The sequence below is a fragment of the Anomalospiza imberbis genome, chromosome 4 (genome assembly GCF_031753505.1).
Source record: "Anomalospiza imberbis isolate Cuckoo-Finch-1a 21T00152 chromosome 4, ASM3175350v1, whole genome shotgun sequence".
NCBI lineage: Eukaryota > Metazoa > Chordata > Aves > Passeriformes > Viduidae > Anomalospiza > Anomalospiza imberbis.
In genome coordinates this window covers 20559185-20576066 of record NC_089684.1, presented here as the reverse complement: position 1 = coordinate 20576066, position 16882 = coordinate 20559185, and the positions used below count along the sequence as shown (strand labels likewise).

Here is a 16882-nt window from a genome sequence, read left to right as displayed (position 1 = left end):
TCTCAGCTAAACCACACCGCAGAAGCTGTCCTGTGCAACAAGGACAGCTTGGAACTACGTGTGGAACTACAATTATGCACCAAAATAAAAATAAAATTCTCCCTCCTGGCACTGGGATGGGCTGTGATTTCCAAAGGCCACCTCAGCAATGTGTGGCTTAACTGACACCGTGATGGAAAGAGCAAGAGCACCGTGGGATGCTGGGGGTACCAAGCAGCATCTTATTTGAACATCCTGCCTGTCAAGGTTCTGCTGTACCAAAGTAGCAACAAAACTATCAAATGCACAAACATCACGCCCCACATGGTAAACATGCAAATATTGCATTAGAAATATTGTTTAGGCAACCCTTGACTTCTTTTTCATATGCAGCTATTTTTATCTTGCCTTTGTGTAACTTGACCAACCCCCATCTCTTTCCTGTATTTGGGCAAAGAACAACTTTCAGCACTCTGTTCAATAAATAAGTGTAGCACTTTCCTCAGATACTCTAGTGCTAGGGGCAGTCTTAATGGTTACACTGAAGTGAATCTGAATTTGGTGAGTACTCAGGTGTATAAAGCATTGCTTGGGCTCTGATGGTAATATGAGAAAAAAAAAATCTGTCAATAAGAACTCATAAAATCAACTTCAGAACAGGTCTAAAAATGTATTACCCACCAGAGTCCATATTAAAGGAGTTGATGTAGTTGAAAGCACACTTCTCCTTACTGGAGTGCTTTCTGCCCCTGAGGCATATACCTTCATATCCAGAATTAATCAGCTAAAAATAACATGGCTGGAGGACTCAGCTTTTCTTGTTTGTAACAGAAAAACAGCCTGGAGGCTGCAGTTTTGAAGTAAGTTTTGTTTTGGTGAGATGCATAACTCTCTACACCAGCTGGTTGATATCCACCTCACCCTGAAAGAAAGGCTGTCAGTATTGCTATATTTTTCAGTCACTAGAATGTAATCAATTTAAGGATAAGGAAACACAAGAGGCCCCAAACCTAATCCAGTCTAATTTCACTCTAAAATACACCGATGAGGACAGAGGGTAAAAAAGAGGTCTTTCAGGAATGTTACTATGATATCCATTTCAAACCAGGTTGAATTCAATTCCTTTCAACTTGCTTTTTGCACCCCTCAAAAGTAACTTAAATTTGTTCGTTTATGGACTGGAAATCTCTCCTGGCCCACTCACCAACTGAAATTAAGTAGGAAAGGCTCCTCAACAAGACCCAGTGGCCTGCAAACCTGTCTGAGAATTTGTGAACTACATTTATGATGTTTCCTCCCTTTATTTAAAAAAATGTTAGTACATGCATACCCTTCCTCATTTTTGCTGAAGAAATTTGATACTGCCACCTTCAAAATGTGTTCCTATACAGCAGTGTACACAGTAATAAGGAAATACACGTAAATTAGAGAAACAAAAAGCATAAAGAAAGCAGTAAGAAATGTGCATACCCAGACTCTGAATCTACTGATATGAAGGAAAATTCTTCTGACGTTTTTCATATTGCTATTGTAAATCTACCAGAAGAATTTGAAATTAAGGGATCTATCCTGACCACTCATTCTGTTTTCAATATACCCTTACAAAAAACCCACCAAAATATCATGTACTACATAAGAAAAAGTGATTTATGGAAGTTTAGAGTGAGGGGTTTATGCACTCCAGACAAACTCTTATTTATAACAAAGAGTTATTTGCACAAACTCCAGAAATTGCGTTCCTTCAGGCCAAATACCACCTTAAGGAATCTCTGTTTTTCTCTTTGTGTGCTGCTGAAGTAATTGACAGCCCTTATCAAACCAGCACCACTCAACAAATACCAGAATATATATTCTATACTTGCAGAATTTAACTTTCCAAGAAGACCTTTGCGGCCATTTCAACACGATTAACGTACAGATATGATATCCTTAGATCACTGCAACCTCCTAGCTCCATGCAGAACTAATGCTTTTTGTACTTTTCGAGTGCCTGAGGAGCTTCTGCCAGGGATAGAGAAAGGGAAGTTTATCTGCCATTGCATCGTGATAGAAAGAAACCTGTGGATTGCGCAACAGTCTGCAAAGGAAAAGGAGCACTCAGAAAGATTCCTTATTTCAGCAGGTTTTGGTCCATCCCAGAAGCACCACTCTCTCCAGATGTAGGTATTACTAAGCAGCTCATTTCCAGTTACTGTTCTCAAGATAAACTTGCTGTAGTTTCGCAAATGTAGGAACAAATGAAGACTGTAAATGTCCTTGCAAGACTACCTGCAATGTTTCACTGGATTTGGCCTAATGTGTGAAGGTTTTATGGCAGTGATTTTGCTACTCTGAATACAAGAAAAATCTATTAGTTAACAGTCCTGCAAAAACATGTGGGTCGTGTAAAATTACACTTACTCGAATATCTAGAGACTGTCTAAGGCAAGCGGTTCATATGTTAAGGGATTAAAAATCTGTTCTAAGTGCACTCAAAATTTATGATCTCATTCCCAGACCTATGGTCAGACTTGTCAATCATCTCCTGTAACTCAGTATTTCAATTAAAGAAGAGGTGAAAAGAAAGAAAAAGGAAAATTACAGAGGCACATAGATGATGATGACCTAACTCTGTTTTGTTCAACTGCTTGAGGACAGAGCAAAGTGAATACACTGCTGACATTCGTTGGCTGAAAAACATTTCATTGTCCAAACGAGAAAAGCATTCACACACTTAATTTTAAGCACGTGCTTAACACTCACTGCCTTTTAAACCAAGGAAAAATATTAACTTCGAACTTAGTGCACTGCACATGCTGCTGTCTGACAGAGCGAGCTCACTGACCAAAAGGCAACCAAGACAGTAAGGCCTTTGTAAAGTCCTTTAACTACATAACTTCTAAAACGGGGATGGCTTGCATCACACATGCAAGTTGAACCCAACTATTCTGCAAGTCACCATGAATCTGAATGAGTAAAGCCAGAAGTGCCAGCAGCTGGCTCACAGTACAGCCCAACTCTTAAAATCACCACTCTGGTCCTCATCAACATTGCATGTGTTGCACTGCACTGAGAATCTGTTTTTTCATAGAAATTGGAAGAACTGACCTTTTGATAGCAAAATATTAACATGGGATTGCTAGGCTGTATTATACTTTCTAACTTTAGACAAACACTGCCTCAGTTTAAACTTCATTTCTACCACTGTTTCCAATCTAACATAATTTTTTATCTATTTATTAAAAGAGATAGCAACATTCAACTTTCATCTGCCTAGTATTACATGAAAATAATATATTTTTTTGCTAATAAGGAAGTGGTTTCTAGTCAATATCGACCAAGAGTTGAGAAATCAAACTAAAGAATGCAATAGCAATTTATTTTTATTTGTCCTGGTACCTATGTTTCACTTCAGTAATTCAGGTTTTTTTTCAAAGGTCAAAAGTAAAGCAGTCCAGCTACATTAAAAACACACTGACATCTTTAATAAAGTGGTAATAATTTTTAAATGTCTCCAAAGTTATAGATGTGATGAACTTTGAATTAAATCAAATAAACAGACACCCATTAATTGAAAATATTGGAGTTTTTTAAAAGCACAATTAAAAATTAATAATCAACATTTAAAGATGTGTTTGCAACTTCCCATAATGTTCAACTGCACATTTCTTTTATGCCCTCTGAAACATGACAGCAGATAAGTCTATGCGGTCTCCTAAAAACAGCCTCGCCAAGGAGCGTAAAAAAATTCTCCGTCTCCCAAAATGACACATTAATCATACATTTGACACATTTCATTAATATCATTTTTTTCTGCTCATCTGAGTGAATTTTTCTGGCTGGAGTTTGTATGATTACTATTAAAAATAAAGTTCTTGAATAAAGTATGAATCATCAGTTCTGTTCTATTCAAAGTGATTTCCAACTTCACCTCATACAGTCTTCTTACATATTCCTTCACTGGCATTTCAGTCAGGCCACAAAAATTACTTGAATTATGTACACCAACAGCATCTCAGCTGGTAAGCACTGTCTACCATTCCTGTTGCAAATGAATGCAGTTATAAAATATGAAGGAAAAAATCTGAGGATTTAATGCAAATTTGTTTCATATTATTTTCTTATAAATTCTAGTATTAAATATATATATATGTGCGTGTATATATTTAATTCTAAATATTTTTTATATTGTTGTTTCATATTAATTGTAATACTCTGAATAGTTTAAAATAAATTCCTATCACCATCACTAAAGTGAAATAAATGATTATTTCATTATTTATTATATTCACTCTGAAAACACGGGTCTAACACTATGTATTATGCTATTAGAAACAATACATCCTTTTTTTTTTTTCTTTTTTAGGAAAGCAGAATCAAAAGTAAATTATTTGAAACAACACTTATTCCCAGGGTGAATTCCTAGGAATACTCATTCCCTCTTGGTCAGGGAAGCAGAAGAGAGGATTGTCTAACACAACCCTTTATACTCTACCATCTGCTGCTGCTTGAACCTGGTGAATATATATATATCATACATTTTCCTTTTGGCATCCCTTGCCAGTACTTTTGAAGTTCACTAGGAATGCTAGGGCTTGTGAGAACAACAGATGGATAATACTCTTTACAGTCAAGGAGGTATACTATTTAAACATCATCACTCAGATTTGCCAAGAAACCTTAGCAATGCTGTAACACAACCCTGCTGCTTTATTGTGACCTCTCCTTATGGAGAGCCATTCTGAACTATGACAGTGACTTGTTTAAATTAGCATTTCCTCTTGGTTGTGTTCAAAAATATTTGTTTGATTTACTCCTCTGTGTTTTCATCCTCAAAATTCAATTTCAAATTATCCTCCAGCTGCACTTCCACTTCTTTTTACTTCTCTATTTATAAGTTGTATTAACAATGTATTGGCACCACATCAATACCCAATATCAATGTGTTTGCATCATGAGACTGAGTTAACAAAAAGTAAAAAACCCTTTGTTTGTAAATATACTGACTCAAGTAAAACACTATTAATATGCATTTCTTTCTACAACCTATCAGTCATCACCAAATTTGAACACCAGACTTTCAGCTTAATTAATTACATTTGCTGCTTGTTCAGGTAAAACTAGAAAAAAATTAATTCAGAGCACAAAACAGGTTATGCTATATTATACATGAAGCCAATTTGAAGTCTTTTCCATGAAGCCAATTTGAAACCACAGTTCTGGATAAACGGTTGCATACTGCTCATGTGAACAAGCCCGAAATTGCTTTAATCCACTACATAAATAATGGCAGTGCTGAAAAAGTCAGAGAACTCACCACTTGTCCATCTTTCCCTGGAACACCAGGCACTCCAACAGAACCCTGGAGGGAAACAGACGTCAGTGTTTAGCAAATTAAACAGGTCATGAAACCTTTCATCTCGTAATACAGTATTTAAAAGTAATGGTGAATGTTTGCTTATTGGAGCTGCAATAAATTTTTCAAGAACTCATTTTTATCCAAGCTGAGCTCTCCTTTCAGTTGAGAGTTTTATACTAATTAGACATATTCTCATGTTGTACATTTTAAAGACTGTATGGCCTTTTCCAGAAACAAGCTTCAAGCTCATGTTTTGTAATGTTGTGGATGTAAGAACTAGGATACTATTCCATTTAATGCTCACACTAAGTTTTGAGACTGATCCCATGCAATCGAATATAGGAACTGAACAAAACTATTAATGCTTCTAAGAGGGATCATTCAAGCTCAATAACTTGTGGCACCGATCAATCTCAAGGCTTTTAAGAGATAATACGCAGTGATTCAGTCTGACAGTACAAATTACAGCTACACTTTGAAACTGCACCAATATTAGCGCAATCAGTATTAAAAGGTCAATACAGGCAAAACACAAGTGACAAAGAAGAAAAAAATTAACAATGACTTCTAACATTGGAGGGATCTTTTTTACAAAGCTCTTATACTGTAAATTGCTATGTGATAGGTAATTTTTTGAAGGACCTTGTGCTATGGAAGTTTAGTGAAAACACAAAGCATGAGGAAAGCAGGAAAGCTGCATCTGCTTGTACAGCATTCTCCTCTTATTTATAAAGATGGTGCTGCTCGGCAAGGGAACTGAAAGAATTGCTGCATGGCAATTCCCCCTCTGCTTTTGTTAAAGGAGTCACTAAAATTATCACAACACCCAAAGGAAATGCGTTCAAAATTGTTGACACATTTGTCAACTAATAGAGTTGGGAAATCCTGTGAAACAGGAAAAGGAAGGAACTCATGAGGGTCTCAAGAACCCTCCAAGAGCTAGTAACAGAGCTCTGAATCAGTAAGAAATAATACACCGCATCCCAGTATATCTCCTTGACTCACAATGTTCTCCCCTTTCCCCTAAAGCTTCCACTTTGGCATCCTTGTCTCTTTTTGCTGGATGCGTGGTCATGGCTTTAAGCTACTGCAAAGGGGCCTGAGTGAACAATTTCACATCTCTGTATCATTTTTCCAGAAAACCAGAAGGCAAAGCTCAGAAGGGCATTAAACCATCAGCCACAATAAACTATCCTATGTATAATACTTCCTCCTCTCAGTGGCAGCTGATTATTTTTCCTATGAAACACAGGATGCTAGAAAGTGTAACATAAAGCTGATTCAACCATAAGTAAATGTTTAGCAGATATTCAAAAGTTCATCAGCACATGGGTTTTGCTGATGTCATACATGGAAAATATCCTCCTCCACAATTGTTAGAGTATAGCTTTGTAATGGCGACTTGAGCATGAGCCACATTCCTGCATTGCCAAACACAAAGGGTAGTCCTCTCCTTCAGCCTGCAAACTCTATATAGCCCACAGTGGCCAAAATTCCACCAATTTGTATCCTTTGGGATTATGTTTTTACATATGTTTTTACATATGTTTTTACATCACAGGATTTTCTTTCTTTTGTTAACAAAGTTTTGTTTTAACAGATGCTTTACTCTAAAAACATTATCTCAGAAGTAAGCAAAGCAGGCATCCTTCTCATGTATGTCAATACTACTCATTCCTTCCTCTTTTTTTTATCCCCTTTATACAATTTATAGCTGTTTTATTAAATATCTTTCATACAACTTTTCAATCTTTTGAAATCAGCTAGAAAATTACTCACCTTGGTGCTATGCAAGTCAGATGCTGGAAAAGTACCACTCACTAGCTGTTACTGCTGATATTCTGAGGACTGTTTTAATGGCGTAATTCCATAAATCCTAAACTCACTCAATCAAACTGAGGCAGTCAGCTTTAATGAGTGTAAATAACGCTGAAGGCATTCCCAGGAAGTCAGGTCTCAGGTTACCGAAGGAACAGGAAGACACCAGCAGACCACCTGAACACCACTGACCAACACTGTTTATCAGCAACACCTACGTCCTTTGTTTCTGCTGGTCAATTCTTTAGTCATATGGCACTGATCTACTTGAGTAGAGACATGCATTTAATCAGAAACTTTATCTCCCCACCTTTCACAATGTTTTAACTTTGGTTTCTTAATTGTACCAGTGTATGAATGAGAAAATTATAGTGACCTTTTCACCTGAAAGTTAAGCAGACAGATTGAAAACAGTCTGCTCTGCATTGCTTGAACTTCTTATGATGGGGGAAATGAGAATCTTGTGTCTCACATTATATGGCTCCATTTTGCAAAAAAAAAAAATTCAGAACCTAAGGTAATTGATTCAATGCAGTGTACAGTAGCTTATTTCATTCACCTTTTCTGCTTGCAATTTGGCACAGGAGGAATAATCACTTTCACAGCATTGTCGTTTATACAATACCTTTTGTCCTGGAGGGCCCTGAGGTCCCTGAAAAGGGAAAACAATTCAATTAACATCAAAACTCCAGCCAATTTAAATTGAAATGACTAATTAAGACCATCTTATTGTGTAAGCAATCTGATACTGGACTGAAACCAGCTGATGTTTTATATATCAAAGAAAAGTAAGAGTTTATGCTCAAAACGCACAATGAATCTTTCCTCTTCACTTTTAGAACTGATCTAACTACTACCCAGAATACTCAAATTTTCCCCCTTCTAATCTTTTCTCTTCCAAGCCATCTGTTTCTTCTAATACTGACAAATCTCCCAGCATTAAGATGACTGTGGTTTTTCTCTCTTATATCAGCCAACAGCCAGTTGTGCGTCCACAGTAATATATCAGCCTGTCAGCATAAAAACAACGTTTATACAAACAAGCATTTCTGCAACAGAGAGAAGCATAAACCTCAAAATCTTCTCACCTGATGCAACTTTAAACTGTTAACAAGGAAAAGCTCCACTGGTGGTAATTCTGAGTGCTGCATCCACTGATGCAGATGAAAGTCTTGCAGTTTTAAATGTGGATTGGTATGTCTAAGGTTTGGTATCAAACCTTGCAAAAGCATTGGTCTATGCTGCTTCTTGAAAGTTTTGCCTGATTGTTTTAACAGAAGTATTGTGAGCATCTCCTTTAGACTGCAGAGACAGATTCTGATAAAGGAAACCCACCTTTACTCCCTTTCCTTCAAAAGAAAGCAGAAGTACCTAAGCACTCAGCACTGGTGATGATCACAGCAATGAATATAGTGAGTATCTGCTTTTTCAGATGGAGAAAAATGTCCCCAGCTCACAGTGTTTCAAAAAAACTGATGCTTAAATCAAGTCTTCTTTTCAGTAAGTGCCTGAGAGTGAGTGATCTACTGGGTAAGAAATCACAAATAGAACAACAAGTCCACAAACAGTGCTCTTCCCTTTCTTCAAGTGCCTGACACTATCCTTTTCTTCTGTAGTAAAGATACAAGTCTAGCATTTTTAAAAAGCCAAGAAATTCATGCTCAAACTAATGCCTTCCCTACAGCAATGTTATCAAAATAGGCTCCAAATGTCTACATCCTGGGCATCAGCTGTATGTTGACCTGTTGCAAACTAACCTGCTGCATTTCAGGGTTATTTCAGGTCTTGGGAAAAATCCCTCCATCAGTAGGCCAAAGTGAATACAGAACAACTGAAGACCTCCATCATAGCTCATACCAGCTATTTTTATGTCCAAGGGATGAATATATCAGTTTCTAGCTACTTAAGAAGCTATTAAAACCTTCTAAAGACCTTCAACTATATTAAATTACCATTTGGGAGCCCTTAATACAATACTACTGTATGAAGGTAAAATGATAATTCACTTACTAATATTAGCCCCCAAAGCAACCTGTTAAATGCACTGTCTGTAGAGGACTTTCTGCCTGGCGCTTGCAGCTGTCGGCTTGTGGGATGAATATCATTCAAGACATTGCAGAAAACATTTTTTTCCCAGAATTTCCTCTTCATCCCTGACATCATTCCAGCTTCTCCAGATGAGTTACTGAATATGAAAATATTTACATAGTGGCATAGTCTTGCTTTTATGGTGACTTTAAAATGAATAATTCAGAGAAAAAATGCAGCAGATACTTATCAACAAATATCTTATGCAATTAGAAGTTTTCTATTTCTGGTACTTAAGCCTTTACTCAGACTGGAAGTAGCCCTGTTGTTTCACATCCACTAAGCCACTTGATGACATGAACAGTCCTCAACAGCACGGCTACCTTCTGAAATTGTATGTTATTGACTCAAAAAACCAATTTCAAATAAAAGCTTACCTAAATTGATACAATTCACAATTTACACAGGATAACAAGTCCTTTTTATCATTAGAATGTTCTGACTGCAACATACCTGAAGAGAAACAATTTTCTTTAAAAGCACTGCTCTCTAGCATTGGGAAAGAAGCTCAAAGTCATTGGAAAATTAACAGCTAATTCACTGACAGCTCTCGTCCCTCCCCCACATAAGACAGAAACTATTTAACAGAAAATGTGAAATTAGGTTACTAAAATAAAACATAAAAAAAAAAAAAAAAAAGCCTGTAAAACACCTCAGGATGGTGCTTATTTTTCTAGAATTACCTAAAATCTCTGATCAAGGCACAAATGACACTGGAGAGATAGAAACAAGCAAGTAAATGAAATCTGGTAGAAAGAAAAAAAAATGAAATAATAAAATTAAAAAAACTAAAACAAAAAACCAAAACAAAACAAAAAAAACCAACCTACAAAAAACAAAAAAAAACCCACCAAAAAAAACCCCAAACCAACAAGGCTTTAGCTTATTTCCAGAGGAGTGACAGCTTTTAAAAGAATCTATGTAGAAAATTCCATATGAACATGATGATTTTTCCCCCATATTACTCTACTGAACTGGGGAGCATCCTATGGTACCCACTTGATGAACAGACAGTAAGACCAACAATGAAAATCTCTGTGTAGGTCTGGAGACAGAAGCAGAAGGCAAGAGATATGTGAACGTTTCCAACCAATTTCTCAGGATGCTTCATTGTGACGTTTTTCTCTGTTTTCCTTCAGCTGTTCTGTGCTCTGTAACAGCTGCAGCAATATCCTAGCCCTGCTGTTAGCTCCAGCACAACCAAAGGGATGCTTTGCAAATGCAGGCTCAGCTAAGCTTCCCCCTGGACAGATATTCTGCCCCTGTCCTTGTCCTGGCAAGCAGTGCAGAGTTGCTGCCACAGGTCCCCACCTCATTCCCCTCAAGCCCAAAGCCTCGGCTCTGCACTGACCCCGCACACACACTCGGAACCTGCTGAAATCTCCACCAGCCACAGGCTCCATCTACACCACACAGAACATACTGCCCGTCTGCCACCAACATATCTGGGTGTTTGAGGGAGGTAAAACAGAAACACACAGCTCTTTAAAACCATTGGCTGACCAAGAAAACAAAACAATCCCAGAAGTTTAGAATTCTTCTACCTCCTAACTACATATACATATATGTGATATCTGTCATTGATCAGTGACAGATTATTTTGACAGCAAATATTTGACTTTTGCCTGCATCATTGAAAGCTGCCAAAGTTTCCACAAAGGGATGCTTAGAATCAACTCCTAAACCACTGGCAATTGATGTCAAAATGCTCTTTTTATAAAGAGCATTTAGGCTTCAAGTATTCCAAAGAAAGTTTGAAAAAACTGTTCAGATGAAGTGACTGCTCAGCATTTTCTAGGATTATGCCACTTTTCCTCAAATTAATACATATTCACAGAGGAACCTCAATTGAGAAGACTGAAAATTTTGGTTGCAAGAAGTCTTGAATAGCCCAGAATAGGAAGATAACTATATATAATGAAAATAAAATATAGTTCTTGTTCTTTCAGCCAACACGAACATTTCAGAAGAGCCCTTTGCCATCATGTCCAATTGAGTAAACTAGCTAGGCAGTTGTGACAACTTATTGCAGTGCTTCACTGAATCAGATTCTCATTCGAGTAACTCCACAGCAGAAGGATGAAAAACAATGTGTATAGCTCCAAAGAAATTCAAATGCCCTCTGTGTTTCTCTGGAGAAGGAGAATTATTGATAATATCTAAACACTCCTGTTTTGGAAAACTGGGTAACTAAGGATAAACACAAATGCATACAAAATTGTTATATGCAATTGTGTTTTTTAAAAGGTAAAATATTTCCATTATGACCTGCCATTCATCAATCACTGTTTTTTGGAAATCAACCAAACCTCCAGAGATTGTAGCATGTCAAGTCTTTGCATTATAGAAATGATTGACATTTCAGTTTGTCCTTGACAAGTAAAGATTCAGAATAAATTAAAAAAAAAACCACAAAACAAAATACACCAAAAACTAACAAAAGACCCTACAAACAAGAAAATAAACCCCAACGCATTCCCCCTCCCCTGCTAAAATCAAACCAAACTGAAAAGATTTACCTAAGCGTAGTTAAAACAAAGTTTGGGGTCCAGTATTCTTACTACACCTCCTTTCTAATGTTACAATTTTATTTTCCTTTTACACTTCATAAGTTCCCTGTGTTTTAGCAAGCTGGAAAATAAGAAAATTCTGTCCTGTAAAGGTTAAAGCTGCAGTTTCAAAGAGAGAGAGTAATTCAGGGTTTGATGCATTAGCAACCTTTTGTATTCAATTTCTAGGGACTCTGTTGCTTAATGTTTGAAGAAATGTATGAATTAAAAAGTTGGGGCATTTTCAATTTGCAGGTCTGGGGCAGGAATAATGATTTCTTTTACAAGGTGTTAGAGTTCATGGACAATGAGCACAAACACCAAATGAAAATGCCTAACAAAAACACAAGGAAAACATGAATGCTTTTGTACACTGAGTAAGTTATACAGCAAAGTAGGTCACAATGGTGCAATATGCTGACATACAAAAACACTCTTATTCCAAAGCCTTGCAAACAAGAAAACCCCAAAAAACACAACCAAAGAGCAACAAAACAACCAGAAGAATTTTCTTTACTTCCATACCTTCTATGAAAGTAAAAGCTCTTTGTAACCAGAAGACCTCTGGGAATTATTGTGTCTGTGAAAAAAAAGAAGTTCCAGGACTGTTCCTGTTCCTGAGAACAGATATTTTCCCTTTGCTGCCTGTAAGAATCATTAAACATTTAGAACAGAATCATGGAATTGTTTAGATTGGAAAATGTGTTTGAGATCATTGAGCCCATTTGTTAATCTAACTCTGCCAAGTCCACCACAAAGCCATGTCCCTGACTGCCACATCTATGCACATCCTAAATAACTCCAGGGGTGGTGATTCAACCACCTCCCTGGGCAGCCTGGCCCAATGCTTGGCAACTCTTTCCAGGAAGATTTTTTTCATAATAGTCAATCTAAAACTCCACTAATGCAACTTGAGGCACTTTCCTCTTGTCCTATCACTTGTTACTTGGGAGAAGAGATCAAACCCCACCTAGCTGAAGCCTCCCTTTCAGGCAGCTGACGACAAGAAGAAGGTCCCCCAATGAGCCTCCTTTTCTCCAGGCAAAACACCCCCAGCTCCTTCAGCTGCTCCTCACAGGAACTATGCTCTAAACCCTTCAGCATCTCTACTGCCCTTCTCTGAACACTCTACAGTGCCTCAATGTCCCTCCTGTAGTGAGTGGCCCTGAACTGGACTCAGCACTCCGGCTGTGGCCTCACCAGTGCCAAGCAGAGGAGGATGATCCCTTCCTTTTTCCCACAAACCAATTTCTTACCAGTCTAATGGCATAAAGAACTGAAAATGGAAACCTGAACTAGCAAATACACATGAAGACAAAGCACATGCTTCATACAAAGCATTAATCTGCATTTCAGTGGAGCCTGTGTCTGGATCCCATTTCCTTTGTGTAAAACTCTGAAAATATGTACCTGCATGGTTGAGGAGTGTTTCATAAAGATTATGGTTTCTAGAATGCTAGTACTGCAATGTTCAATGCTGTAATATTGATGCATCAACTAGGTATAAGAACAATCAGTTAAGAAAAGAGATTAACTATGATGAAAAATCTCTTATAACTTCATAAAAAGGAGTGACCCCTCTCCCACGCTATCTACCTTACTTGATGAAAAGTGCTGCAGTTAATTAGTGCTCAAGAAGAGCTTCTTGTCTTCATTCTTCTAGCCATTTTTGTGGCAGCCATTACCAAAGTGCAGAGGTTACAAAATGCCTGACTATTTTCCCTGAGATCTCCAGCAAGTTAAGCCCAGTACAACTGTACTGGTGAAAAAAAAAGAGAATAGTTTCTGTGAAAGGCACAGGCTGAGAATTTCCATTTCATCTGCTAGTTCTCATAAACTTTTGCAGCTAAACAGCTTAAGAACAACACCTTATAAAATTTACTATGAACATGCTACCAGAATAAAACAAAGAAGGCGCCTACAGAACTCTGGCCATTGAAAACAAAATCACAATTAGTAGCTTCCCAGAGGAGCTATGAAGATTCCCAGCAGCTGAGAATCTGGCCTTGACCATTGGCCTGAAAGGCTGGATTGAAACCAGCAGAACTTCCCAGAAAATTCTGCCTGGTCCCTGAGAGTTCATTTTAACCTAAGACGAAAAATAGTATTAATTCATTTTAAAGATGTGACATTCTACAGACTTAACGGCAAGGTTACACTTTTCTACTGTCTTTCACAAATATGGCTATATCCTTTGGAAGAACATCCTCCTTTTTCTGAATAACCAGTGAAAGCAATAACATCACATTTTACTTTCTTGAACAGATGCCCAGCAAGTCTGTACAAACACAAAAGTACTAGTCTGGAAAACAATGGATCTTAAAGCAACAGGATTTTGCATTTGGGTTAATAATCATAGTATAGATTTATTTTGCAAAGAGGCACCTTTACCTGAGTTCGCTGGTTATTGTGTTCTGTTCACGTAAAACATATGCAAAATTACTTATATGTCTTTAAGGCCCATTTTGGGGAAGAAAATAATACACTGAGGTTTTCTTTCACTAACAAATGTGGTTGTACACTAAACATGCTTAAATTTACTTCTTAAAAAAGGAGTTGAAAACATAGCATATTTTAATATTCCAGATTTTTATTAACATGAAGTATGTGTACACTTTACACATAAAAGCACAAAAAATCTCCTAAATGGAAATTAGGAACAAAACCATCCCATGCACACCTTCTATCCCACTGCAGTTTATGACTCTGAACATGTCCATCTGCCAGTGTCAGCCTTTAACATTTTCCATCACTGACTCCACCTTCTCATGAATACTCTGCAACCAGAAATCCTAACTCTTGGGTAGAAAAGAATCACAAATCCATCCATTATTCACTCTGAAAATGAGAAAATTAGATGGAAAAACTCCTGCATTGTACTTAAGAGTCCTTATCAACAAGAATTGCAGACAAATGGCAGGGAAAGCAGGATGAATTATGAGAGGCAGGACACAGCTTTAACTGAAAAGGTTGAAAAGCTACGGAAACTACTGGCCTTCTCTCTTGAGTAGCATACATTTTTCTAGTGCCACATAATATTTCAAAACGTAATCCCTTTGGTCACCCCACTGCTTGGCCTCCCCCTGAATTCTCTTAATCCTTTCTGCACAGAGGAATGATACCTTCAACTCTTGAAGAAAGTACATCTGCAGGGCCTTCAAATGTCATGGAAACCAGACACAAATTTCAACTACAAGTCATTCTTTCATTCTCTTCTAACATTAAAGAGGCATGCAGTCACATCTTTATAACCTAAACCTCCATCTCACGTAAAAAGAAACTGAAATTTTCTTGGCTCAAAGAGGAAACATATTCTTCTTGACACAGCAACATACAGAGTCAAAAAACGTTTGCAAAGAGTTCTCCCAAACATCTCAACTGCAAGGACAGACCAGCAAAAGAAGCATGCTGGCACTTAGACAACCTGGAATGATTTTTAACAGAGAATGAGAGACTGCCCCACCACTATGCCATAACCTACACATTTTTTTAACAACAGAAATAGGGAAAAAGAAAGGTCATTCCTTTCTTGAAAACGAACTCTCTTGAACCAAAGCAGAATTCATGCCAGAGAACTCAAAGACTGTCATTCCCTGTATAGGGTACAAGCAAAACTCTCCTGACTGAGAGGGAGAAAAGTTATTACTGCCCTCCCTCAAAATATCACCCTGAAACATTATTTTCTTTTTTATTTATTAACACAGAACTTCATTAAATACTAAGAAAAACACAGCAGCAGATTCTCGGTTGTAGCAAATTGCCATCTTTTCACTAGAGTCACTGGATTTCCTGTTTCACTGAAAGAAGAAGGTGAACATTCTCAGAATTCCAAATGCATTAAAATAATTTCAACTTTCTGTAAATCAAGGTACACATTGTTGCAGATGTTTGGAGGAAAGGGTTAAACCCACAAGATTTGTTAAGGAAGAAATAATTTCACTCAAAGTGACCTTGCAGCTGGGAACACTAAGAATTTTGGTGTGGGGTAACTCAAGTTATAATGGCAGCTGGGAACACTAAGAATTTTGGTGTGGGGTAACTCAAGTTATAATGTCTACGGTTGTTCATCCTCTGCCTGTTTTGAGAAGCAGAATTCCTGTGTGGAGATAACACACTGTCATAGACATGCTTGAGACTTCTTTCTGCTGGGAGAAGGAGTGATCATAGAAGCACAGCCTTGTGATAAACTGCTCCTGCAAAAAATCTTTGATATACTGGAGCCAGCAGCAGCTCCACCCCACCCCTGCTGTGCACTAGGATGAGCTGAGCCTGTACCCCTGTGTGTCTCTTTTCACTAGGATAAACTGAGTCTAATGGAGCTGTGTCTCTGTGTGTCTCAGCTGCCCGGTGTTGTCAGAGAGGTGATGAAATAAATCTACTCTTTGCATTTCAGCTGAGGCTTCCTGGTTGCCCTGGTTACCTGTAAGTATTGATTCATACAGTAAGTCAATCATTACTCAGTGTGCGTCACAGGCTTGTGGCATGCTGAGGAACAAGCTGGAAACCACTGTTACCTATTTCTGTTTCCATAATGTGTACACTTCAAGAAATTTGTTACCCTTTTTTGTGAGAAAACAGAAAACAAAGTAATTTCAAGCTATGCCATTGTTGGTTCACAGGCTCATATTAAAATTGCCAGCTCTACCAATACCATGTACATTCATCTAGAAATACCAAGGCATGCTACCAAATACAGGTGTAAAAATACTTTTGAAAGAGAAAAATGTTCTGTCCCCATTATTATAATCCAGAGGTCAGGCTTGCTGCTATCCTTAACTTGAACAGTACCATGGGATTTAAAGCCTCAGACAGTGTGATCCTATACCCCATAAATAGCCTTCATCTTCCACAACTTTCAGCATGTCACCCAACCTTCAGCATGTCACCAGGTCATCTCTTCCAGCATTTAGTGCTCTTCTTGGCAGCATCCCACCTCTATCTTGGAGGAAGAATGAGAATATATGCCATAGTATTGCTTCTTAATGGAAAGGGCCTTGGACAGGTGGGAAAGTAGGAAACCACAGAGAGACAGACCAGGACTGGTAGTACTTTTTGGAACTCATTGAATTCCAAGTTTCATTTTCATCAAGACAAAAAACAGGAAGCTAAC

General features: G+C 37.7%; 1 protein-coding gene across 4 annotated transcripts in view; it reads right to left on the bottom strand.

Moving 5' to 3' along the window:
• Positions 1–16882, bottom strand: part of COL25A1 (collagen type XXV alpha 1 chain) — a 302478-nt gene that overhangs the window by 69765 nt on the left and 215831 nt on the right. For all 4 annotated transcript variants that reach the window (XM_068187415.1, XM_068187412.1, XM_068187413.1 and 1 more), the window contains 2 exons: positions 7761–7787; positions 5276–5320 (listed from right to left, as the gene is read on the bottom strand). In XM_068187415.1, coding sequence (XP_068043516.1) covers positions 5276–5320; positions 7761–7787 — 72 coding nt within the window. The remainder of the gene's footprint in view (positions 1–5275; positions 5321–7760; positions 7788–16882) is intronic.